This window comes from Cydia pomonella, chromosome 26 (assembly GCF_033807575.1).
Source record: "Cydia pomonella isolate Wapato2018A chromosome 26, ilCydPomo1, whole genome shotgun sequence".
NCBI lineage: Eukaryota > Metazoa > Arthropoda > Insecta > Lepidoptera > Tortricidae > Cydia > Cydia pomonella.
The window spans coordinates 8,348,469-8,372,662 of NC_084728.1; the positions used below are offsets into that span (position 1 = coordinate 8,348,469).

At 34.1% G+C, this 24,194-nt stretch overlaps 3 protein-coding genes and 1 long non-coding RNA gene across 8 annotated transcripts in view; 3 read left to right on the plus strand and 1 right to left on the minus strand.

Moving 5' to 3' along the window:
* The window catches only part of LOC133532175 (uncharacterized), a 30,958-nt gene extending 28,659 nt beyond the window's left edge, over nt 1-2,299 (plus strand). Inside the window, exons 8-9 of the mRNA XM_061870727.1 lie at nt 1,762-1,847; nt 2,078-2,299. Coding sequence (XP_061726711.1) covers nt 1,762-1,847; nt 2,078-2,277 — 286 coding nt within the window. The 3' untranslated portion in view covers nt 2,278-2,299. The remainder of the gene's footprint in view (nt 1-1,761; nt 1,848-2,077) is intronic.
* LOC133532176 (uncharacterized) lies at nt 310-1,454 on the minus strand. The gene is made up of 2 exons (XR_009801657.1): nt 1,119-1,454; nt 310-551 (listed from the first exon to the last, which is right to left on the minus strand). It is a non-coding gene; the product is annotated as an uncharacterized LOC133532176 (long non-coding RNA).
* Nucleotides 2,300-4,950: 2,651 nt separating the features above from the next.
* Nucleotides 4,951-21,034, plus strand: LOC133531844 (endoplasmic reticulum junction formation protein lunapark-B). 5 transcript variants are annotated; one of them, XM_061870236.1, is made up of 10 exons: nt 4,951-5,327; nt 12,154-12,389; nt 12,813-12,945; nt 13,482-13,569; nt 14,097-14,215; nt 15,483-15,545; nt 16,268-16,397; nt 16,840-16,980; nt 17,345-17,419; nt 18,038-21,034. In XM_061870236.1, exons 1-10 carry the CDS (start codon nt 5,301-5,303, stop codon nt 18,115-18,117), a joined length of 1,092 nt encoding a protein of 363 aa, XP_061726220.1. In that variant the 5' UTR covers nt 4,951-5,300; the 3' UTR covers nt 18,118-21,034. The 5 variants fall into 5 exon arrangements, with proteins under 5 accessions (XP_061726220.1, XP_061726223.1, XP_061726218.1 ...); XM_061870234.1 differs by having other exon boundaries at nt 4,952-5,327; nt 13,482-13,599; XM_061870239.1 differs by lacking the exon at nt 15,483-15,545.
* A 1,200-nt stretch (nt 21,035-22,234) lies between these two features.
* LOC133531831 (NAD kinase 2, mitochondrial) overlaps nt 22,235-24,194 on the plus strand; it is a 29,503-nt gene continuing 27,543 nt past the window's right edge. The window contains exon 1 of the mRNA XM_061870224.1: nt 22,235-22,672. Within this exon, the coding sequence (XP_061726208.1) occupies nt 22,624-22,672 (49 nt within the window). The 5' untranslated portion in view covers nt 22,235-22,623. The remainder of the gene's footprint in view (nt 22,673-24,194) is intronic.

Below are 24,194 nucleotides of genomic sequence, written 5' to 3' on the forward strand. Positions count from 1 at the left end.
TGGAATATCTCTGTACTATAAATTAGGCAAATTGCTTTAGACTAAGTTTTATGTGTAACTACTACTATAAGAATACATTTTGAAACTTGGAATGGAAACTTTAAACTTAAAATTACAAATTTTCAAACAGATCTGTTTTATGCTTAAGATGCAATAAGTGACTAGGTACAAAGTATTCTGATGCTTGGTTGGAGTGGACCAGTAACATTGGTAACTTAATGATATTTTTTCAATGAATGGCCTGAATTAAGTGTAAGTAAGCTAAAGTGACCCGTATCTTAATTGCCTTGAAATTAAATGAACACCAAAATATCTGCAGTTGTGTTTTATTTATTTTTAATCTGTATATTTATATAAATATATTGTAAAACCATTTCAAAATTACACTGGTATGTGAATGTGACATTGTTCAAGAGAAATACACTAATTTACAATTAACAAGTGGCATAATTATTTTCTTTGGGCTTCTTCAGTTTCTGAACTGATGTTAAAAACAGCTTTCTACCGTGGTGCTCATGTTCTCTTTGCTCCCTATTTGTCTTCTAAGTTTGCTAAAACAGAATAAAACCATATCAAAATGATGTAAATAGTCCAGATATTTGATATTTAATAAGCCCTGCAATTGTGACAAGAATAGTTACAGTGATACCCTACCAGGGCTACCGCTGCCAGTGATGGCTCAGGGGTTACTTACCTAGGTTTTAATATTTACCTATATAAAACAATGGATTGTTTTATTCTAGTTAAATTCAGTAGTATAGGTACCTACTAACAGCTCGTTTGGTAAAAAGTACTCAAGTGCAAATGCCTTAACCTTTACATTTATTTAGCTATGACATCTTCATGTTTAAGTTGAATATATATGTAGCAGATCTGCTCCTAAGCATACCAAAGGTTAAGAATGCGAGCGCTCGCCTTTTGCGTCCACCTTTTACTAAGCATACAAACCTTTATTTTAATTCAATCTATTGATATATTTTTCGATTGTACCTACCTAAATATGTCCAATTAGCTTTTGAAGGTTGCATAAAGGAGCATTTGTATTGCATTTTATCGTGATATATCTTTAATATTGAATTCCAACCGAGAAATCTGATAATATATTAAAATCCAGCTACCTGCGGAAGCAATGACTTGATTCAAACATTATTTTCTCCAGCATAGTCCGTTTGCAAATAGGTATTTTTTGATCTCGTTTATCATATTGATTGACATCGTTTTTACTCCAGTTTAAATTGTCCCTCTCATAATAATAACAATTTCCAAATGCTTCAATAAACCGCGAGCTGCAATTTTAGTTGACGTACGAAGAGCGCGCTCAGCGGAAAAAAATATGTTTCGGTTCGATGTACATTGCTGCTTTTCTTAGCGCAATACTGCTCTGTGAGTGTTGCCATACTTCAGTTTGCTTTACATTGCTACTGACAGACTTTGCTTGACAGACTATAGCTTCCAAATGTCAACCAATTTGTTAACACTTTGGTCTTTGCTTTCACTCCACGGAAACTGTGTGTTGCTAAACTTGCTCTCTCTCAACTTTTATCTGATTATTGGGGATCTTATTGCATACAATTATCCTGGCCTACCATAACTGTTACTAGAAAAAGCCGTGAAATTCACAAACTGTTGCTGTGGATGGTTTATCGTTGATAGATAAATAATTTTGTTAATTTGCCGCCTTTTTTTATTGACGGAAGTGGTTGGTTTCCCGATTACATTTTCTGTTGGTTGGCAGTACTGATATGCGTTCTATTATTGCAGTAAAATTTGCGTGGACGAGCGCGGGCAGCCAATAGAGGGGTACGAAGCAATGCCCGGCACAAAGGAGTACGAAGAAATGAATTGCAGTAAGTTCTAGAGTCGGACCAATCCAAGCTATCTCTGCGTAGCATTTGCAATGACAGAGTAAGGCAATGTCATCGTTAATGTCAAATTTACGTATATGACGTTTATAATGACACGCGCACACTTTATTCTATTGAAGTCGGTGCAACTTAGAAAATTTGAAATTCGCTCCTTTTTCTACTGACAAAGTGGGTGTGTCTGTAGAAATAAAAAAAAGGTTTCCTTTTTTCAGACTGTGCCGTAACAACCCAACTAATGGCTTCTCTAACGGAGAAGCCAGTGTGTTGTAGCAACGGCAACTTTCGGCAGATACAGTGTCGCCGCGGCGCCTGCCGCTGCGTGGACAGCGACGGGCGGCAGGTCGGCGTGGAGTCTACCGATGTAACTGAGTTGCCGTGCTACGGAGGAAATGAGGAATGGAGAATTTGCTAATAAACGTATACTGTATACTTTATATTGTTTCTTTTAAATTTATTTATACCTACGAATTACTGATTTGCTCATGCCACTCAAGGACCTCATGTTGTGATAGTACATGGTGAAATATCTAGCTCCACTGGCTGAGTGCATTGCCTGCCTGCGTTGCCTACTGCCTAGGTTGAATGAAGATATTTTTAAAATATAACAATGATCAACAAAAAAAAATCTTATTTCTTACCATTTCTGTTAGTTAAAATATTAAAAAAATACGTGGAATCATGCATGACCAAGGCTTGTCGACTTCCTTAGAAAGATATGACGCTTCATAATTGCGCATGTGTGGTCTGACGCTCTGGAAATAGATACCAGTTATTAATATAAAAATATTTTGCTACAGCAACATTGCTCCTATCTGACTTTGTCTATTCAACTTTGGGAACAAATAAAAACATTTTTATCAAATATTTTGATTTATGTCACACTACCATATGTAAATTATTATTATTTTATATAAATTATTACCTATTTCAGTTTGTCTTTGTCTATGTTCATAAAATCTATGGAGGTCAGAGGCACGTATCGGTATATCCATAAAGCCTTGCACTTGGGTCTGGCCGGTTATTATAACATAGACAAAAGTCTGCAATGTCAATGCTGTCAAAGTAATTGACTATTTTCATTTTCAAAACTATCAGTTTTCATATAAAATGATTAAATAACGATTTATGCTCTTGAAATAGATTTATTGATTAATTTTTAAAATTAAAAATCCACCGCACAGTATCTCCGCTCAGACTCGGTTAAAGTTTAATCCATTGTACTAAACTAAGAAACAACAATTATTTCAAGGTAAGAAATATTTTAATCTATAAATAAAATAAGTGTACTATTGCCAAATTCAAATACATAAATTTAATCTTACCACCCTCTTAAGTCCCACGGACGCCCTATCGCATCCAAAATTACAATCAAAATTCATCATAGATGTAAAATTTTACATTGTTTTAGCCGGCAATTTAGAACTCTGGTAGCTATTAGCAAGGTTAGTAATTAGGGACATAGGTTATAGTATTGTTTAAAATGTGACTGTTTTGTTTTAGAGGGTGAACGTGAGAAAATAATCCATCATTTCCTTGGAAAGGCTCAAAATCAAAAGGCACGGATCCGCCACATAATTCCGACTAGTTGTAGTTTCTCGGTGACCATCAACAAGACCGCTGCATTGAGCTGTGGAGCAGAAAGTGTCCGACAGTCGGCTAGATGTAATAACAACTTTGTCTGTTATATATTCATGTAATTTTTAGTTTTTTGGGCTGATATATGTGATATGATTATAAGTTACACTAATTGCAATTGTGGAGTAAAATCAGATGTGCCAAAGATCATGTTTTAGATATATAAAAAGCTATATTAAATGCAATAAATAGTATATGTATATATATAAAATTGTTTTTGTCATGAAGATTTTAATGACTTCTATTTATTGTTATGAAGGTGATCTGGGAATTAAAACATGCGCTAAAAATAGACGACCTAAACATAAATAACGCCTTAAAAAAATCAAAAGATAATCACACGCACAGGATAGGTTAACTATTTGGTACCCACATCAATAATGAACCGAAATTACCGACCTGTGGTCTCATTGAATAAAATTCATATAGGTATGTAGATATTTAGATTATTAGACGACCGGTTTGGCCTAGTGGGTAGTGACCCTGCCTACGAAGCTGATGGTCCCGGGTTCAAATCCTGGTAAGGGCATTTATTCGTGTGATGAGCATGGATATTTGTTCCTGAGTCATGGGTGTTTTCTATGTATTTAAGTATTTATAAATATTTATATATTATATATATCGTTGTCGAAGTACCCTCAACACAAGCCTTATTGAGCTTACTGTGGGACTTAGTCAATTTGTGTAATAATGTCGTATAATATTTATTTATTATTTATTTATTTATTATATTATATGGAAGTGTCACAGTTAGTTCAACAAGCCCCGTCCGATACATAAATTTGTATAGAAAATGACTTTTTTCCTGCCTATTGTATGTTTTTCGAACGAATTAAGCTCTTTTGATCCTAATATATAGGAATAAAAATATTTATAACTTGATAATAAACTGTATTGTTACCTTTTATATTGAAAAAACTTTAAAATATAGATATCATTATCTCTTAGGACAAAAGATGCCTGTGATTTTGATTAATATGTAACATAATATTTTTTTATTTGATAGATACTAATTTAAAAACCTCACTCCAACAAAAACAAAAAATGAAAAAATACAAAAAGAAATTCCGTCGCCGGGATTCGAACCCAGAACCACTAGCTAGAACTGGATCACTACCTACCAAAACCCGCCAGGCTAAACCGGTTGTCAATTTTAGTACTGAGATACAAAGAGAGCGCTACTAGTATAAACGAACTTTTGAAAGGGGCATTTTTTTGTATGGAGTTAGCGTTCTTCTCCTAGTGAGTATTATATTCTTTGTGCATGACCATCACTTAACCATCACTGAAAGTACATCACTTCTTTAAGTGGTGTTAAACAGTTGGCCAGACTGTACATTTATTATTTATATTTTATCTGTGGGCAGTTGCGTTTTGTAACTGCTTTGTGAAGGAAGACTAAACACGAGTGCTGAAAAAACTAGAATCCGGGCCTCTACACTGACTATTCATAAAAAATATAGTTGTCAACCATCTGTCAAGTTGCTAGAAAAGTGAATGTTTTTTCACGATTTAGCGTCTTTTTGTTTCGTTAAGCATTCAATATGTTCGAATACAATACTGAAAACGACTCCTCTGACATGTAGCCTATTCTGCAAACTGTAATAAACGCACGTACCTTCAATTGTGTCGGCATTGTAGGTTATAAAGTGTACCTATTTCGTTGTTTAGTATCGTCATCATTTCATTGGTTCAGCCGGACCTATTTTTAGATTGTTATAGCTCTTTAACGAAGCCTATGTTTCGAGTGTTAATTAGAATTTGCGTTGATTAACGTGTCGAAGTGATTTGCCGGTGAAAATGGGTCTTATCATTTCCAGATTTCGAGTAAGTACTTTGGACTTGTATTAATCATTTTTTTTCTATTTGTAACGTTGCCAGAACTATTTCGATGGTTGAACATGTCTAATAATCCCCTGGCAGTAGTTCAAATACTCGACCATGACCTATGAAATATTATTATTCAATTGAATTAGTTTTTAGATATAAATGATTACAGTTACCATGTGGGCTTGGGCCATTGTCCCCTCCACAGCATTTCACTCTCACTTTCGTTATAAATGACACTTTCAAATTAGATGTGTATTACTAGTCTGCCTAAGTAACATTGTGCCAACTTGACATGAACAAAGTGAGGCATGGTCATTATAAATGTCATATTTTCATAGAAATTTGACATAAATGAAGGCATTATTTATTACGCTTAATCGAAGTGCCATGCTCTTGCTTTCAAACATTGTGCTTTAGACGTTATGTCAACTGTTATAATTATGCTAAATATTGGGGGCTAATTTACATTTTTATTTATTCTTGACGTAATTGTTTACAATGTTACAATTTTACGTTTTAAAGACAATACAGATAACAGAATTAGATAGACAATACAAATAACAGGTATTGGGTTGGTGTTATATTGGTTTATGAATTGAAGATTTTAAAAGATTCTAAAAATATAAAAAATATAGTTTAAAAAACTAACACTTTAATAGTCAGTAGTCATTATTCCCACTTTAAATTTTAATTGTTTTAGTTTCAAAGCAACAAAATACAGTCACTAATTATGACATTTTTCAAATCACCTTAGTCCCCTGGTGGAGGGGGCGGTGTCTTTTATGGGATGCGACATGTGTTAGTACATTTGCTGCATTCCATCTAAGACACACGGTTAAGGCTGCGGGTTCAGCGGCAGAAATTGGCACCAAAAATAAGCGTGCCAAGTACTGCGGGTTACAGGAGGTGTACGATTTTGTGCCCATTGTCTAAACAGCCCAACCTGACCCTGGTGCAGCGAGGCGTCCGAATAGTTCAGGGAACTGTACTTAAAAGTATAAAATATGAGTTAAAACAATAAATCAGATGTGCTCATTACTTTTATTATTAAAGCTTTATTTGTTCTACAGTCAGATTCAAAATTCAAAATTCAAAATTTTATTCTGCAAGTAGGCCTCAAGGGCTCTTTTACAAGTCAATACAACATTTATAGTAACATCATATAGTGACATGAAAAATACATAACAACATTTTATAAATACAACAGCCAATACCTGGGTAAACATTACATTATAATAATCTTAAAATAAATAATTACTACAATACAATAGAGATGTATAGTCTCTATGGTTAAAAACACATTAAATCTGGAGATGTAAAAGGTCCCCAATGTCAGAGTACTAATATTAATAAAATTTGGAGGTGTAAAGTCTCTCCAAGTGTCAAAATAAAATTTATACTAAATAAATAAACCGCGTCTGGACTGTTAAACTAGCAGTCTCATAAACTAATGCTACATTCTGTACATAACTAGTATGTACCAGATTGTTGTTTTTTATTTTTATTTCTTTAACTTTGTTTTGGGGCTGACTGCAGATCCCATCTGCTGGGTGAAAGCCTCAGATGTGCTCATTAGAGGAGCATAATAAAAGTCAAATTTGAGTAAATATATTTTTTTGATTAAGAGTCCCCAGCAAGCTCCCATACAAACAGAGTTTTGTTCTCATTTTAAAACTATGTGTTGGATTGTAATGAAACTTTGCACATATAATGACAATAACATGAAGTATATCTAGGGCTGAAATAAGTTTATACTGTTTTTAGCTACCTAAACACCTTATAAAACAAATGTAATAAAGCAAAAACAAGTTTTGTATGAAAATCTTCTATTCACTGTATTTTTTAACCATATTGAAATTCATTGATAAATAAACTAAAGCCCATCTCAGCTATTTTTGCACCCAAAACAAAGTGAGAAAGCGTCATTATAAACATCATCGATTCATAGACATTAAGAATTAATTATGACATTGCCACACTTTATCATTGCAAATGCCATGCAGAGACAAATAAATGCCCTTCTCGGGATTCGAACCCGGGACCATTGGCTTCATAGGCACCGTCATTATTACCGACTATTTTTTATTTACATAATAGATATATATAGCGGTATTACATTAACCATACAAATACTACATTAAATGAATAACTAGCTTAAATCTAAAATAGGCCCTTGAGGCATTGTACCAAATATGCTGGCAGTATTGCCTTGGTGTATCGCAATACTGATATTTTGTGCGAGGTAGCCGCCAGCTCTTCGGTCACCAGTTACGTCTACCAGACGCTTCGCGATATCAGCAAAAAACAGCAGATCTTTTTGTCATGGATGAGGAATGGTCTGTTAATGCTATTCTCAACAGTATTAACTTGTCAAGTAAATTAATTCAGTTTATATTGTAATGAACTTTGATTTATTCCAATGCCCTTCAAAACAATGCAGCATACAGTTTGGTTTACATTCATTCACTCTTGTGGACAGGTGTGTGTATAGTATATAGATATAATAAAGTCAATGCAGTCATCAATTTGCGAAAATTTCGTAAACAAGCTCTTTTTTTCAAACAATAATTCATGATTGTTTACTTCATCGATAAAACAACAATTGATTTCACCACACCAACTAGTAAAGGCTCTCTTGGTTGTTCAAAAACTAATGAGAAAGTTCCATTTTATCCACATGTGGGGCAAAGTAATCACATGCAAATTTTGAGTTGTTTCCTTCTGTTAGCTAGTAGGATTTACTTTTAAATAATGCTTTTGAATGATATTTTTTTTTTATCAGGTTCTATCGTTCACGTGTTCACGTTCGTTCCGTTCGCTCAATAGTAGGTTCAGACAATGATAAAATGCAACAAAATTATAGATCAACTATGTTATATAATAGGGTCGGTGTACCTCAAGGGACTATACTTGGACCTTTATTGTTCCTTTTATATATTAACGATTTGCCTCTAATTACAAATCACAGTTGTACCTTATTTGCAGACGATATCTCAATTGTTTTTTGCGATAGGAATAATCAAAATTATGAGAATGTTATTAATAATGCTATTACTGATATAATTAAATGGTTAAATGATAATAATTTACAAGTTAATGTTGATAAAACAAAGTACATCCAGTTTATTAATACTAGAGGTAAGAAGGAGAAATTGCATATAGCTTACAACGGACAGACTCTTGTAGAATGTGATACCACTACGTTCTTAGGGTTTTCCCTGGATGATCGATGTACTTGGAAAATGCATGTGGATAAAGTATGCTCAAAAATTAATAGATTTGTATATGTTTTATGGCGATTGACACGCATAACTGATATGAAAACCGCTATAATGGCGTATCATGCTTTTGTTGTATCCAATTTAAGGTACGGTATATTGATTTGGGGAAATTCATCTTATGTAAATCATGGCCTTATAGCACAAAAACAATGCATTAGAGCAATATGCAACATGCCTAAAAGAACATCTTGTGTAAGTTCTTTTATTAAACTGAAATTGTTAACGGTTCACTCGATTTATATATACGAAGTCTGTATATTTGTCAAATTACACCCCGATATGTTCGTCATGAAAAGAGATATAACCAATTTTAATACTAGATATCCTGACAGGCTAGTACTCCCTAAAATGCATACAGTCATGAAAAACAAAAGTTGTTACGCAATGTGCGTTAAAATATTTAACAGACTGCCTGATGAGCTTAAACAACTACCACTCAATAAATTTAAAATCAAACTGTACTCTTTTCTTGTTGACAAGTGTTACTACAGTCTGAAGGAATTTTTCGATGGAATGGACTGTAAATTTTATAATTTGTTTGTATTAGTAACAGTCCACGTTTATGACTTAACGGCTTTATAGCAAGTTTAATAATGCATGTTTTGATTAAAATAATTATGTCAATTAATCTTAAATTTTGTATAAAACAATTTGCATGGCTTTTTAAAGTCTAAATGTGTATGGCTCAAATAAAAATAATGTACCACCTTTTTGTACCACATTTAATGGCAAATAAATATATTTCTATTTCTATTTCTCATTCATGTGTACCATTGTTGCATACTTAATAAAAAAATTATTTATGACATTTGATTATTAATGGGTATTTATGTATAAATAGTGAAATATAAATTTATTATTATTATGAGCCCATACTGTCCCACTACTGGGCAAAGAAATATAAATAAATTGTGTATAATAGTTAGTAATTATTTAGTTCTAATTTGTAATTGAGATTTTTAATTTAATTTTATTTTATTTGTAATTTTAATTTTAATGTGTATATGGACACTGTCTGAAATAAAAGGATTTTATTTATTTATTTATTTGAATGTGATTTAATTTGTTTTGTTTTTTTTTTTGTTATTTCGTAGTTAGTAGTTTCATCGCATTGGTGTGGTGAAAATTTTGTGTTTCACTTGAAGACAAAGTTTGTTTAACCCTCATGCCTTGAAACCCTCACAATTATCAACATTCTACTTCTCGAACCACTCGTTCGCTTGAACGCTCGTGGTTCAATTTTGGAATCTTGCTGGCTCCGGTATCAATATTAGCATGAACGGTTAAACAACAACTTTGCCCCCTTGTAAAACAAATAACTATTCGTTTTAGCAGTCAAAAGCAGATGGATGTAATGTTATTTTTTTCACAATATTAGGCTCGGCCCAATTTAAGAAAAAAATACATATGATATTTCCCCCCCCCCCCCCCCCCCCCCCTCATGGTGATCATTGGTGATTATTTGCAGACTTACTCCCCCCCCCCATTACTTAGTATTACGTGATTAATGGACAGCCCCTAAGCTCTATTTCCTAGTATTAGTTTATAATTACAAAAGACACCTTAACCTGCCAATCAAATATGTAGTTGAGACCTGTAACAAAGTATTATATTACTCCGAAACAATATGATGAGTATTTTATTACCAAGTGTTGTAAAATCAACTTCCTCATTAGACCATAAATTAACCACTGACAGACAAAGTTACTGCCAATACTGCCATAATAAGTATAATAACAAAGAAAGTGATGGTTTAATAACAATATTCTTAGCTTACTGTAAGTATGCAGAGCTCTATAATTTGTAGTAGTCGGTCAATAAATTCGTTTGGGCTGTTCAGCGTATTGAAGACATACATTTATGTTTGCAAAACATGTCTACTCTTACGTCATCAGATAGATAAGGGTATATTCAAAGCCAGGACTGAAAGATATAATAGAACACCAATCATGTTATCAATAGTAGGTATATTAAGCCTATATCAATTCTTGGGATTAGGTTGCCGAGCGGACTCTAGGCTCCCCAAGTCAGCCGTGGATAATTGTCGGGACAACTTTAGGAGCATGATGATTAGATTGATTAGGTATACAACACAGACGCTGCAGAGAGGCATACATTGTATGTAAAATTTGACCTCCAGAGGGGGGGGTGGGGGGGCTACCCTGTACCTGCCTACGCCCATGCTTTTACACTTAACTGTAAAAAAATTTATGTTTACAAACACAAAACTTGAAACAAAAACTTTATTAAATTCTAAACAATATACTCATAACAAGAGGATATTAACTAAGGAAGCAAATTTCACCTACATATAATTCTCCATATTTTTAAACTATAGTTTCTAATACAATACAGTAAAGTTCAAAATCATTTAACAAGCTTCCATTGGTCATGCTCCGAATAATGCAGACTTACTTTCAAATTCAACAAAAAATAGCATTCATCTAAATTTTAGTCTATAGACGCCTTTAAGTAAAAAGTCAAATTACCGTTTCGATTTAGCTTTTATTTCCATGGTGTTTAGGTCTAATTTTGATTACATTTCTGTCTAGACGAGTCTCTTCAAGTAAAAAATGTCATTTGTCATCCATAATGATTACACAATTGGTTTGCATGTTTGAAAAGAGCGTGGGCGAATGCTGTCTCCGTTTGGAAACTGAATGGGGGTCATCATGCGATTGTTAATTGTATTTTGGGTTGCAATATTATAAAAATGTTAAAAAATGTTATATTTAGATTCCAAATGAAATATGCAAAAAACGGAACCATTTTGGTCTGAATTCGACCGAAACATGGCTGAACCCTATTGAAACTATAGTTACGGCTTGGCCGCACGGTTGTATGGCTAAAACCGAATCTTCGGCCGCAACATGATTTAAATACCTTGAAAAAAAAAAAACTGAAAGCCTGCCCGCGATATTGCTCTAACCATTTTTGTCAAGGAAAGACAAGGAAAAAAAATGTCCCCAAGGACGGGCGGTATATGGAGTTTACATATAAAAGTTTTTTTTGTACCTAGTTGCGTCAGATTGCACAACTAGCTCGCATTGGTTGCGCACAACATGATTTGACACTAATGTATTGGGCCACTTTGTATCGCCTGGCCTGTCTTTACGAAGTAATATATGTCAATGAGTTAAACAACTACAAATCCCAAATAATCCTAATAGGACAAGTTAAAGAATTAAGTAAGTAAAGGTTTTTAAAGAACCTTTTGACCGCAAAAATGTGAAGCACTTTCACGCGTGGTTAAAAGGATAACTTTTACACTGTGCGAACGAACCATGCCTTACGCGGTTATCCCACGGATGCGAATTGGCACGTCGCTCTGGTGTATGAACGTGACACCACTATGCGTATGTAATGTATATTAGCGATGTCTCGCTCGCAGCGAAGACCACCTTAGACTAGTGGTCGGCAAATAGTGGCTCTACAAGACGCCCGAATTCAACTTAAGTTACATTAGTCGAATTAATTACGACTACACGGATTGATTAAAATACGGCACATTTGTTAACCTATGATTTACTTTTCTGTTTTAGCGCAAAAAAACGACAACAGAAATTCTAGAAAAACTCGAAACCAACATTAAACGAATCGAACAAGATGGGCAGAGCAAAGAGCAGAAACACAAGCGGGTCATCGGCTACGTTATGGCGTACTCTGTGGGGCTCTACGTGTTGTTCGCGATATTGTACTACTTTGTGTATGTGGGGAAGAGTCAGTACTGGCTGAGTTCAGTGTTACATGCTTCACCGCTATTGGTGTTGCCTATTGTGTGAGTATTTTGAATTTTTAACCTTTATTAAAGTTCCGTATTAGCTAAAACACAAGCGAGTCATCGGCCGTGTCGTTCGCGATTATGTACTATATATTACCTGTTGTGTATTTTAATCTTTTTTAAAAGTTTGGTGTTATTCGACATCAAAAGCTACAAAATTGGTAATCCACTTTATGAATGAACCCACCTCGATACACACTTTATAAAGTAGATATGTAGTTTTGCAGCTAGATGTACTTCATGGCTTACTCAGTGGGTCTCGACGTTTTATTCGCGATATTGTACTATTTTATGTTTGTGGGGAAGAGTCAACTCTGGCTAGGCTGGCCTCTCTTTACTGGTGTTAACACGTGGGTTTAACCTTTTTTTAAAGTTCCGTTTTAGCAAATATACATAAACAAACACTATTTTACATTTCAGTGTAATCTTCCTACGCACCGCGATATCGTGGTACTACAACTGGACGATCAACAAGAACAGGATAAAGCTGAACAAAATGAAAGAAGAGAAGAAGAAGATACTCGAAGAGGTCATGAACACTGAGACCTACAAGGTGAAATTCTTATTGCCGCTGTGAGTTAGTAGAATGAAAATATGGGCCCACGAAAGTTTATATCTGAACAAGTTTAGCGGAGATGAGCAGCTCCGGTCCCTCAAAAACTAAAATCCTGTCATTATTTTTTACACTATTTACATGCAATCGACTGTGATTTCAAATTATTCTGTTGTATGATAACAAAAAAAGTTACGAGCATTTAACTTAGTTTTAACAAAAGGTTAAAATCAATTCATAGTGGCGATCGCAGGTTCCCACTACTAATTCTAATTACTCTCCCCACAATCAACGAACTGATCAACATCAAATAAGCCATCGGTGACTATCGATCTACCTCCTAGACTCTAGAGGACTGTCGAACTTTTCATACATCCCCATATACATCAAGCTATTATTACGTTGCAGACGATTTGGTGCAACCTACCCTAGAATATATTTAAAATAAACTTAAAACCATATTTTATGCTCTAAACTTCGGCCATTTGTGTTTGTTTCATTAGACTTTGAATAAATATATATAATAACTATTGTAGGTAGCGAAAGAAATCCTGGACAAGTATGGGAGCCCTGACGACCAGTCCAAAGCCCTGAAGCCGTTCACGCCCACAATCAACGTGCCTGGTAACAGCGGTAACCCTAGCACGCCCCCAGGTAGCCTACTTAATATAGAGCCCTTTTGACCCTTGCTAACTGCTTGCTCCCTAGTAAACTCCTGAGTTCCAGAAGCAATTGTTTTAGTTTTGACTTGGAACCTATGAAGTTGTATCGTTCATAACTATGTTTAAATAAAAATACAAAATAAAATGTTCAATAAGTACAATACAATGTACACAGACAGAGCCTTAGAATAAACGGCGAATGGGAATGTTTCAGGTGATTTACCGTCTTAGTTTGTAACCAAATAACTAAATAAGAAAGATCTTAGTTGGTTTTACTGCTTATTTCGTTTTTTGTTAAGTTTCGTTATTCCAGTGATTTAAAAATATAAAGCTTAACAAAAGTTCCGAACACATTTAACTAATCATTGCTAGATCTTATGCCTCTGCGATAAGGTAGCTTAACAAATTTCAGAACACACTTAACTGATCATTGCTAGATCTTATGCCTCTGCGATAAAGTTTACAAATGGTTACGAATAATACTTACAGCTACGCCCGGCCAGCTGAGACAACGCCAACTCGCGCTGACATCGACGCCGATCAACCAGAACAGAGAGCTGATGCCCATGAACAACGTGGGGTCGACGTTCAGGGGGCCCAGGTTGAGGGTGAGTTATCTGTTATACTTCAATTTACCTCGGAAAAAGTAAAGCGCTCGTGGCCTGAAGAATGCGGTAATTTTAAAAAAGCTTACCTGTAAGTTGTTGATATATAAATAATTTAAAAACATGTGCGATACATTCTTTTATACCAGAGGCACGAAGTTTAGTGAATTATTTCAAATACCACTATTTTTAATATTTTGGCATTTTTTTTATTAAGTTTCTGTAATTTTTTTATCAGGAGGATCAAATGTCTATATGGGACCCATAGCCCTAAAGCAATACAAAAGTGACAAATGATAGTCAAAGTCTGACAATCGCACTTTACTGACGAAACGCTTCTAACATAATGGCAATATATCGTAACGTCACGATGCAACGTCACTATTGCTTAGATGGTGATTTTGGCCCTTCGGCCGCGTACGCAACCAGAGCTTCGTAACCAGATGCGATCGAAAACTATTTCTGCCTTGTACGAAACCGGTTGCGATCAAAAACTAATTTCGTCTTACCCGTAACCAGTTACGATCGAACACTTCTCGTTCTTATACGAAACCAATGTCTGGGCCATCTAGCTATAGGTTTCTTTTTCAAATATTTTGTCATGATACTCATGATAATTTCTTATCCTGAATGTCAGTGCTCCATGTCTCTTAAGCCAGTGTCTTTTAAGGAACAATGTTACATTGTATTTGCCAACAAAGTATTTGAATATTATCAACTGGTACATTTTTGTGTTCTGATTTTTGACTGATGATATAACGTGTACAGTACTTATACTGTATAACAAGGTGTATAATTATAATCTTAGCTGACTTTATCAACGGTCGAAAGGTTTCGTACAACAAAGAAAAGTTTTCGATCGTAACTGATAACTAGTAAGAAGGAATTAGTTTTTGATCGCAACCGGTTTCGTACAAAGCAGAAATAGTTTTCGATCGCATCTGGTTACGAAGCTCTGGTTGCGTACGCGGCCGAAGGGGATTTTGGTGAAATAATATTGCGTTTATGTATATAGCTATATACATAAACGCGTTTATGTCTATGTAGCAACTTCTAAACTCTTGTTATTACGAGACACAAGCAATCTTTGTATTTCAAGTTTCATGAAAACTTGTAATGTTAGTGAAAGTCTTTTTCTGATAATAGGACACATAAAGAATTACCGTAATTTTCTAACGTACACACTGTCACTTCTATGTCATCTATCCTCTATGACAATCTAACCCAGTCGTGTGCCAATCTCACCGGCTATCTATCCAATCTTTGGCAGATGTCGGACAAGCAAGCCAACGGTGTGCCCTCTGTCCGTTTTGCCGACGAGGACAACAAACCAGTAATCAATTTATCTTACGCGATAATTCATTGTGTATATTCCTTTCATCCAAATGTATATTCCATATCATCGTGGAACGATTGAGTGATTTGTTTTACCCCGTTTTTCATTTTGTCTTAGATTAGAAATTTATATAGATTTGCGAAAAAGTTCTTGAACGTTTAGTGTTCAACAATGCACAGGAGAATCCTATAGACTTGAAAGAGAATGTACTGTCAATTTATGTATATACATTGCATAATTTTATTCAATGCATACTTTCTAACGTGTGGTGCAATACCGTCAATAAACTGATTGGTATTAAGACTATGTAATGTATTAAAATAATATTTACAACCTTCCCATAAAGTAATTAAAAACAGAACACTTATATATTAGAATCATTAATAGTTTTTGCTCTAATGTGCCATACTTTTAAGTTAGTGCACTGAATGAAATTTCATTGTTTGTCTTGATATGTACGTGTCGAAAAAACCATCAATTTCATACCCATTCCCAAATGATCCCAAAAAACAGAATAACCGGCTTCAAAAAGAATAAAATAAAATATTACTTATCCCTTTCATATGCGTTAGCAACTGATACGCTTAAACTAAAGTAGGTGGGTGACAGGTCAAATTGATAACCTCCTCCTTTTTTTGAAGTCGATTAAAGTGGCATCAAGCGAAACTAACGAACTTTTTTGGACAACGACAGATTAATGTTGAAATTCCTGCTTCCAGTCTGACCAACTGCCTCGCCCATTATTGGATAAAAACCGCTCTGCCCTAGACAAAGTGGTAGATTACCTGCTGAAGGACGGGCCCAACCACCGCATGGCTCTCATTTGCAACGAGTGCTCTTCTCATAATGGTGAGTAGGTTTTTATGCAGTCTTTTTCATGGAACTTATCGTTACTAACTAAAATACAACTAATCGAATTTCAACTGTCGTGAGTCATACTAAGCTAATTTTACGGTTTAACTCACATGGTAAGAGTGACTAAAAGTACAATTTTAATAATATATTGTACATGATGGTTTGCTTGGTATAATTCTCTTTACTTTTAATTGATTAACGTTACAAATAATTTGGGCCTTAAAATTGCGTCGTTAAAAGCCTCTGGGTACCTCCTGAGTAATATTTATTTACAAATTTAGTATGTAATACTAAACTACCACTTCAAAGTCGATTACCATTTTTCTATCTTGACTTAAAGGCGGGTTGCAACAACTTATGGTTGATTGCAATATGACTAGACCCAGATTCAATATTTTATAAAGCACTGTATATATTTTTACTAACATCTTCGCAGGAATGGCAATGGTAGAAGAGTTTGACTACGTCTCATACGTGTGTGCGTACTGTGGACGCCTCAACCCTGCGCGTAAGCAGCGCCCCGCGGCCCCACTGCTGTCTTCACCGCGAGCGTTGCCGGACATACCGCGCCGAATGGGTTAGTTTAACCTTTTAACCGTATGTTAAACTTATATCCATGCTACATATGCCATAACCCGGGTATTGTCAAATAAATACGAAATTGAGCATGCTGGGTGTTTTACTTATAAAACTACCGATAATCAACATTTTTACCTTTAACTCGTAACTAAAAACTCGTACCAAATACTAAAAAAAGTAATATGTTATACAATTACCAATTGTGAATATTTTTAATTGTAGCTCGTAGCATACCCTTTACTACACGTTTTAGCTCCTTTATAGTGAAAACTAACGAATATCAACATCCATTCGTACAATAAATACATTGTAAAATACATCATACTGCACGTATCCCTACATATGTCCCTTTCTTATCTCAGGCGGCGACGACTCTTCCATATCCAGTTCCAGCGACAGCGATGACGACAAAAAAGTCAAGATATCTGAAATTGGAAGTAAGTGAACACCTACTGAGTTGGTAGACCGTATCTAGTTGTAATAAGGTTGTGAATAGTCAATCAACAGTTGCGATTCATGCGGAAAAATCTTCCTACCATTATTATGTGAGATACTTGTATTTTAGGGACTCTCTTTGATTCATTTTGCTAACACAGACACATTTAATTGTTAAAGGCGAAGTGATTATCGCTCTTGGAGGTGCGATATCGTACGTGTAGTTAACAGATTTTTTTTCAAGTAACGATGATAGTATGTCTGTAACAAAAGCTCATACCATTGTAGACGTTATTACTGATGTTTGTTATCTCATTCTGGCCTATATATGCGTTTCTATTTAATGTAATCATAATACGAGACAGTTTATATGAAGTGCTGTCATGGTAATAAGGTTCAAAGTGGCTTATAATGTTATTACTTTATACACTAGGTTAGTTAACAATTTAAATTAGGTGTACGAATTTGCAAGTCTACAATGTAAAGTCAAATTGTACATGATTTTATTATTTATTTATTATGACATTACGAGTCAAAGCGCGCGTTTTCGTGAGTTTCTTAGATGTATGTATTGATCTTGTTATTCTTTTTTTTTTGTATAACCAATTTGAATTTTTCAGGTTCAGAAGCTGAATCGGATCGGCCCCCCTCTTCATTGGAAGGGACTCCGAAATCCGCCGCCGGAAAGAAAGAAGACTGAACGAATAAAAATCTAACTTGTTCCTTAGAATCTTCTCTATATAGAGTGCGAATTTAAAAATGTACGGAAAATATGTTTTCCTGGTGGCGAATTGGTCTGTAAAGAAACTGTCAGTTCAAAAGTGTTTGTCTCTGACAGGTTGGTGAATTGAACCTTTTAACCTTTTCTTAAAATTAGACTTTAACCGGTATTAAATATGTTTCAAAAGTCGAAATATGGCTGGAAATACCGCGGCAGTCTTCTATCTTGTCTTAGATTTGGAAAAAGACAAAATTAGTTCAGATGAAAGCACTAATTAGTTTAAACATTACGTCAAAAGTTTAAAAAGGGGAATACTGGTTGTTTTGTGTGCCAGAATTGGGGTTTTGTCAAATTATGGCAATTTTTAAGGTACTGTCAGTTTAGTTCAATGTGAGGTACGTTGTATGAAAACGGCGTTTAGGACCTATTGTCGTAAGATGTAAGCAAAGTAAATAAAATTATCTTATGACTAAATTACCTCACATGATTGCATGAATTTTTAACATTTATATTGGCTCTCTTCGTAGAGGCTTATTTGAAAATTCATCGTAAGCCGCATAATAAAGTGCCTAAATTATTTCCGCGCCAAAAGTGACTTCGACGACAGTCAAATTTTTTTTATAGATTGCGAAAAGATGCTTCCAGCCAGTGGTTTAAAATTTAAGATTATTCTCAAAATAATGTAATATCGGATGGCAATAAGATAGCGTTTAAAATTCCTATATTACAATGAGATATGTTTGGATTATGAATAACAAAATTGAGAAGAAAAATTGCTTAAGATGCTATCTTTGCTCTTTTTAATAAATTTGTGGTAAAATTGGAATAGAAAATTATGTTTATTTTATTATTTAGTTTTGACATGAGGCTCTCGAAGAACATATTCGTGCCTTGCTAAAAAATGGTTCGTTTAGAGGTAAATTATATGCAATAATTAAGTAACTAAAATAGTCAAACTGTGTTGCTAGTAAGCTTTTCTGATATCCATTTTGATATTCAGTTCAGAATAAAAAAGTTGCCAACTATTTATTTTATTTGCGTTTGGTTTATCTCTATTTTATTTTATGTAAAAACTTAATGGAAAAGTAGATTTTGTAGCAGTATTGTTTCAAGCAATAATACATTTTCTGTTAAGTTTTTCCTATAGTTTAATACTTAACTCGATACGAACGAATATTTATTCTTATTTAATTTGTATCAATTAATAAGTTATTTTGAATCTTCATAGTTTCTAGTTTAAGCTGGTTTAAATAATTTATTTTAAACATAATTTAATTGTAACTATATTTTTTTGGGCCCGATACTTAAATGAGCTTGGGGTTATGATTGGTTTGCTTCAGAGCCAGTGTTGCGAAGATATTAAAATAACTTTTTTTTACATCTATGAGGACTTTAACTCAAAACAAAAATGCTACATTATTACCATTAGTAGCACAAAATGAACATTTATTTTGGTACTGTTCAGTATCAGTCATTAATATAAACTTTTCTATTACGAGTAGCACGTTGGAATACCTTTCTTTGGTCGGTCTTTAGGATTGAACGATTAATGACAGCAATAAAACCAATTGTAACCCCAAACACTAGTACTAACAATTCCATTAATTACCTGCATTTTATCTCAGTCTATAAAATTACTAACAACATTAGAAATTCTTAAGTAATATTATTTTATTTTTGAAGCTATGTTTGTCAATATAAATAACCAAATACAGCTTGACATTCATATGGTTATCCTCTTTTTTATATCGTTGATTGCAATATTCGACATAATATTACTTCTTTACCTGCTCTCCATGACGGGCGTGAACTTAAATCTCGACATGGTTGTTAAAATCGAATGAATACTTAGTGTAGCAATGAATGGACTTAAAAGTCAACGGACTATTTCATCCTGCCAAAATGTAGCTTAAAAAACAAAATAAGAATTACTTTTTAAAATATACTCAAACGCTTTTTCTAGTCACATATACTTGGTGATCCGAAAGTTGCATTTAATAACCAAATGCATAACACATTATCATAACTGTCATTAAATATTTATTAACATTAAACATCTTATTTGGATCACCAGCCAATTAAATTAAAATAACACCTATGATTTGTAATTTTTAACATAAGGTTAAAAAGTTAAACATTTTAACCTTTTCTTTAATTTCCGATTAATCATGAGCAAAATATATTTTTTAATTGTATTCCCAGACATTCCCTGATGTTTTTTGTAGTTTAGTGTTTGGCCTTAGTACAAGCCCGATACAGCCAAAATGTTTGTTTTGTAGTATATTTGAACAACAATTTAAGTACAGGTAAATTAAGGAAAAAAGGCGCCAATGGGTCGAATGAGCGAATGAATACAAAAAAACATTGGTCAATGAATGTATTTTTTTATTCATTCACCTGCTTATAGATGAGATTCTTCAAGGTCACGTCACGCGCGTCAGAGGGCCTACCGGGAAAACATAACTTCGCGAATTGCGGGAATCTTTCTCTGTCACACTAATTACGCCTTAATTGGAGTAAAAAAGAAAGATTCCCGCAATTTGACTTCGGTATTCTCGGAAGGCCTTCAACAGGGGTCCTACCATCATCATCATCGAAAATCGTCATTTGCCTCTCTATCGCTCTTGCAAATTCGAGTGATAGAGAGATGGATCTCGATTTTAGTTTATTTTTAAAGATGGGGTTAGGCTTTTTTCGTGATTTTACCTGTACTAGTCAATACATGATCTAAACCGTGGTAGTGGTATCCTATAGTGTTCAATAATGAGGTTTTACTAAGGAATGAATCTTCATTGTGTGTAAATAATGGAGTCAAGTGAATAGTGTTGTTGAATTTGTTATTTATGCTTGTATTCATTAGGTATTTTATATTGAACTAATATACAAGTACCCAGTTTATTCGTCTTTTTTGTTTCTATCAAACATTTCCTGATACGTTAATTTAAGAAAACATTTTTATCCGTTTATTTAGTACTCCTATTTATTGGTAATATGCAAGTGTCAAATATTGGAGCTGACTATAACTGGGTAGATAGGTTTACGTTTTACTCTGTCTAAGCAACAATCTTCTTGTTAAATGTTTAAATAAAATATAAATAGATATCTTATTTCTACTAACCGCGTTACTATGGAGTGTTCTCTACCTACCTAGGCCTTACATTCAAATTTAACTAGACATTTTATTAGTCATAATCATAAAGGCGTCCGCTAGCGTGGGCGTGCACGGAGCGGGCGCACGCTTGTGCCATTGTAGGTAAAATCCGCCAGCCAGCTAGCGGACTAGCTAAAAATGTCATAATATCTGGGGGCCTACTGCGAAAACCGAATTCGCAAATTGCTGGGATCTTTCTCTTTTACCCTTACTAAGACGTAATTAGAGTGACAGAGAAAAATGCCCGCAATTGATGAACTTTGATTTTCGCGGTATAACCGGGGCTCAGACTGATAATATTACATTACGATACAAGTGCGAAAAATAGGAAATTCGAAACGAGTGGCGATAAATTAAAACACGACCGAAAGGAGTGTTTTAAATCGACACGAGTCGCGAATTGCCTATTCGCACATGTATCGTACAACGTTTTACAGTACATATGGCCCTTTAAATGTTCGACACAGTAACGTAATATGCTAATTTTCGCAATAGTGCTATAAAGTAGCACCATATGTACTGTAAAAATATTTATGGAAAAGAGTGGACATGCAGAAACGAAACGCAACTGACGTTGTAGAGGCGTTTTTCCCACATTTTTCAAAAGTCCATAAAGTGCCAATTACATCGACACTTCTCAATAACAGGCCCGAAATCAGTTCCGATTTCAGGCCTGATAATCATTTTCCGTTTCACGGAATATCAGCACATAGATATTTGAAATGTAAAAAATACTTTGTCTCTAATTGCCAAAAATGTTCGATGTTTGATATTTTTGCATATGAACTATTTTTTTTACATTTCAAATATTGTAAACGAGGTGATGATATTTGGTGAAACGGAAAAATATTCTTTCTCGGGCCCGAAATAGGGTAAAGTGTGGATGTTATTGGCAGTTCAAAACAAAACGAATTGAAAGACGTCTGTTAAACGTCAAAACTGTCAAAAGGCCGCTGTTTGCTTTTGTCATTGTCATTTAGTGGTCATTTTATTTGCCATACTTAACTCATTGAGTATTGAGGACTTGCTATTTTCTTTATCTTTAGAAAACAACTTATCGCATACACTAGAACGAATCAATGTCAGCACCACGCTTCTATAAATGATTAGTATAATAATTTCAATGTAAACGTCCTCAGTTGATAGCCACTTCTTACTTGATAAACAAGTTCCTTGGCGATTTTTTTTATTTAAAAAAAATACTTTGCATTACACGCACCGCACGGTTATAGTGATTTAACCATTATATTCGTTGTAATCAGTGAACAATACTGTGTTAGTTTAAGCTTAACTTTGATTTAAGTGAACTGTTTTATAACTATAAAAGTTTTACTATGTCAGTGCTAAATAAAATCAATGTTTCTATAAGTAAAGGATTGAGACGTAAGTAAATATTTTAGTTTAGCGCCTTTCATTTTCATACAGGTAAATAATGAAATCTTTAGTTTTTTGAATTAATAACTTTCTAACTTTACATTTAACGGCCTTACCAGCCGACTTTAAGCTCGCCTTTTTGCCCTGTTTATCTTCGTAAGATCCCTGGCAATTTATGCGGTTTTAAATTGGAAATTTTATTTCTACAAGAGTTCAAATTTTGAATTGAATTTGTACTTCTAAAATACCTGGGGATTTACGAGGCTAAATCATTATTTTATAGTAATGCCTTCTTATAATTTGCTTCTCATCAACATCAGTAAAAAATGTAACATTTAAAACTTTCACAGTTGAAAACATTAAATCATAAATTTAGCGGGTCGCGATTTTTTGTTTAGGCTCCTTTATTTCCGATGTTTTAAGTTGGAAAACACATTAACTCTGAAAGTATGAAAAAAAGACCATCATAAATAAATAAATATTATAGGATATTATTACACAAATTGACTAAGTCCCACAGTAAGCTCAATATTAATAAGGCTTGTGTTGAGGGTACTTAGACAACAATATATATAATATATAAATATTTAAATTACATAGAAAACACCCATGACTCAGGAAAAAATATCCATGATCATCACACAAATACATGCCCTCACCAGGATTTGAACCCGGGACCATCAGCTACGTAGGCAGGGTCACTACCCACTAGGCCAACCCGGTTGTCAAAAAATGTTTAATTTATTAAATGTGAAGTCATATTAGTGCTAATTCTGTTAGTGTTTGATCCTTTCGCATTTTCTCAAAGATGCCTTTGTAGATAACATTTTTATTAGGTTTGGTCTGTTTTATGTTATCCTGTTTATGTGCTATAAAGTGACATACATACATATTAAACATGATCATATTACGTGACTTTTACTGTAATTAAATTTATTGATAACAAAACAGGCCTAATTAACAGTAGGTAGAGATAAGATATACCTATAACTATTATAATCTAATCTAATTAAAACAAGAGTATTGGCACAAAATTATTGTTTTAACTTAAGAAATTGACCTTGCTGTTTATCTACAGTACCGGCCAATAATATATTAGTATTATTAGTCCAAGACCCTCGTGTCACCTTCGTATGTTTTTGTAGGACCATGTATAGAGTAAACAATATTAGTTAGTTTGTAGATTGCATATTTTACTAGTCATTTTATACAAATATATGATGAATAGTGCAATGAAATACTGTGAATTACAATAGGAGACTGAGCATATTACTCCCTCAAATGGCTAATTCTTTGTCTATTGTAAAACCGCACGAGTTACTACCTGCAAAAAGGAATTCTAATTGCCACCTGAGCGCAGGCTAGTCCAATGCTCAAAAGACCAGTTTAAGAGCGCTCTCCGATAACGCGCCTTTGTTACGCATCTCGGTAACACATTTTAGACTGGTTCTGTAACGTTTGACTTGCTGGCACTCAGTACCCGTAGAGGGACCACACACAGCCTCACAACATATTTTTCCATTAGTTCATT